Source organism: Montipora foliosa, chromosome 7, assembly GCF_036669935.1.
Source record: "Montipora foliosa isolate CH-2021 chromosome 7, ASM3666993v2, whole genome shotgun sequence".
Classification (NCBI taxonomy): Eukaryota; Metazoa; Cnidaria; class Anthozoa; order Scleractinia; family Acroporidae; genus Montipora; species Montipora foliosa.
In genome coordinates, this window is record NC_090875.1 from 22,581,446 (window position 1) to 22,583,945 (window position 2,500).

The 2,500-nt window shown below is 38.8% G+C and overlaps 2 protein-coding genes across 3 annotated transcripts in view; one reads left to right on the top strand and one right to left on the bottom strand.

The window, feature by feature from the left end:
* The window catches only part of LOC138011369 (ankyrin repeat and BTB/POZ domain-containing protein 1-like), an 18,383-nt gene that overhangs the window by 13,161 nt on the left and 2,722 nt on the right, over window positions 1-2,500 (bottom strand). The gene's annotated exons all lie outside the window — the stretch shown is intronic.
* The window catches only part of LOC138011368 (F-box only protein 7-like), a 10,649-nt gene that overhangs the window by 686 nt on the left and 7,463 nt on the right, over window positions 1-2,500 (top strand). For both annotated transcript variants that reach the window (XM_068858338.1, XM_068858337.1), the window contains exons 1-3: window positions 1-108; window positions 523-757; window positions 2,101-2,364. The exon at window positions 1-108 is cut by the window's left edge. In XM_068858338.1, the coding sequence (XP_068714439.1) occupies window positions 1-108; window positions 523-757; window positions 2,101-2,364 (607 nt within the window). The remainder of the gene's footprint in view (window positions 109-522; window positions 758-2,100; window positions 2,365-2,500) is intronic.

Genomic DNA, 2,500 nt, shown 5'->3' on the forward strand with positions numbered 1-2,500 from the left:
GAAACTCAGAGCTGTCTTTAACAGGCAAAGAGAAGTGGTTGAGTTGATTGGAGACGTGATTACGTTGGGAAATTGCCGAGAGACCGTCTGCAGCAAATTTGGTTTGAGGTAAGAGAAGATGATGCGGCAGAAATGTTTAAACCAAAATTACGGGATAAAAGAGTCATAGGAAGCTATAGAATTCTGGGTCAACAGATGTAAATTATGTGTAAGCTATTGTAGAACGAAACAAATAACAATAGGAACTGTTGTTGTGCAATGATCTGGAAAGAAGTGGTCCTGTATTGATGATTTAGCGAATAGTTGTCCTAAAAGGTTAGGGTCTCGTCTGGGTAAAAGATCAAACATGTTATTGTACATGGCTGTTGATTAATACTAATCTACGATTAAATACAAACGCAGGCTTGAATTTTGCCTGTCAAAACAGCCTAAGCTCATAATTTTATGCTGATGGAAAGCAAAAGTCTAGTCTTCACAATAAAACAATTTACATTTACTCTATATGTTGTCCTTTTTGTGCAGAACAAACAGTTTTGATTTAAGTCTGAATGGCCATGATTTTCTTGTCGATGACTCTGTATCGCTGACAGATTTGGGTATTGTAAATGGTGATTTGATCTATGTTGTACCTAACACACTGCAACCAGAGGAAGCTCAGAGTAGTCAACCCACAGCTTGTACTTCCAGTAATGTGCGTGTTCATAGAAAGGTTACCCAACAGGATCATTTGGTTCAACATGCTGGGAGTTCTGCTGAGGTAATAAATTATTATAATTTATTATTGTTTATATTTCACAGCACTAGTTGTATTGGTGGTCACGTATCCCTAGGTCATCAAGCTATTTCCTATAGCCTTTGGTGTGTAGGGTCCTTTTTAAGATCTTTGCTGTTCCCAACAAGCAGGCTTTCTGGAATAAGTTCAGGATCCCCGGTGTTGCTATCTTAGTAACCCACATCATCAAGTTTTTGGTCACTGCCCAAAGTTCCCCAGTTACAATTGGAACAACAGATATGCTTTTTTAGTTCGACATCTTTTGTGTTTCAACTTTTAAATCGTGGTAGTGGTCGATCTTCTCTCGTTCTTTTTGTACAATTCAGGTATCAAAGGGGCATGCCACATCAATGATTTGTCATGCTCTGTTCGCCTTTTCCAGTACAACTACATGTATATCAGGCCTGTTATGCTCCAAATGATGGTCTTTTTGAATTCTGAAATCCCACAGTAACTTCACTTGGTCGTTTTCCATCACTGCCTCTGGAGAATGCTTGTACCATGTGTCGTTGCACTGCAGATCGTTTAATTATAAGTTAAATATCTCAAATACAAATGAGTAACAATTACCTTCAACTTTTGTCTCATATCAATTGCTGTATTTTTCCCTCACTTCATACTTGAAAGCATTTTTGTCATGGCCATGATTAAAAAAAAATTGAAAATGACTCAGACTTCCAAATTTCATTGAAAATTGTGATGGACACACCCACAAATTTACTGCGCTTTCAAGATGTATGTTATGATCACGTGCAAATCCAAGGCTCAAGCTGTTGTTTCCCTAGGGAGTTAGTGAGTTTGTTCATCCTAGGAAGTTATACAGTTTTGAGGTGCGTCACGTGATACATTCTCATCCAACAGAAGACTGCATTTCAGTTATGAGGTATGACAATAATAATAGACACTTAATGTATGGTCCAGAGGGAAACAGTTAGTTTTGTTTTCCAGAGAGTGCTCATGTTTCCTGAAACTAAATCGAGGGAAACATCAGGACTCGATGGAAAACAAAACTAACTAGTTTCCCGAGGGACCAGACATTAAGAGCTTTGTTATATATTTAGACTTTTCCTGCAACAATCGCAGCAAAACATCTGGAGTGGGCAACAACTGCGGAATTGTATCCCAGTCGGGATACATTTGAATTTGATCAGGGCCACATGACCAAGAATCAACCAATCACGGTGCTCGTTTTGTTGAGCGAAAGTCTAGGTATATAACAATTATTATTGTTGCTGCCCTCAGGGGACAAAGTAGGAATCAGACCTTCAAAGATAGTAATCAGTGGTGATGTACAAATGTAAATAGTGAATTATTAACTCGTTTTAAAGGTTTCCACAGTTGCCTCTACCAGTCATTGCTCTCAAACAGACGTACACCCTAGCAACAGGGAAAAAGCTGGTAATGAGAAACAAAGTCAACAGCAAATGTCATTTGCTGCACCACTTAGACCTTATGTCCTTCTTTGCCGTGATGGCATTCCAGAAGCCTTGCAAGAATTGTACAGATGCACAGATGTTGGAACCATTCATGAGGCTGCATGGGTTGTGGTCCATTTCCTCATGTTAGAGACTGGTTACAATATTCTGCGAGAGGTAATACTGAATGAATAGTAACAAAAATAAAAGCCTGTGCGAGTGTGCATGTTGTTGATACTGTAGGCCTGGGCAATAACATTTTTTACTGCAATTGCTTGTAATCTTGCAATCTGATTGGCTAATTTTCCATTGT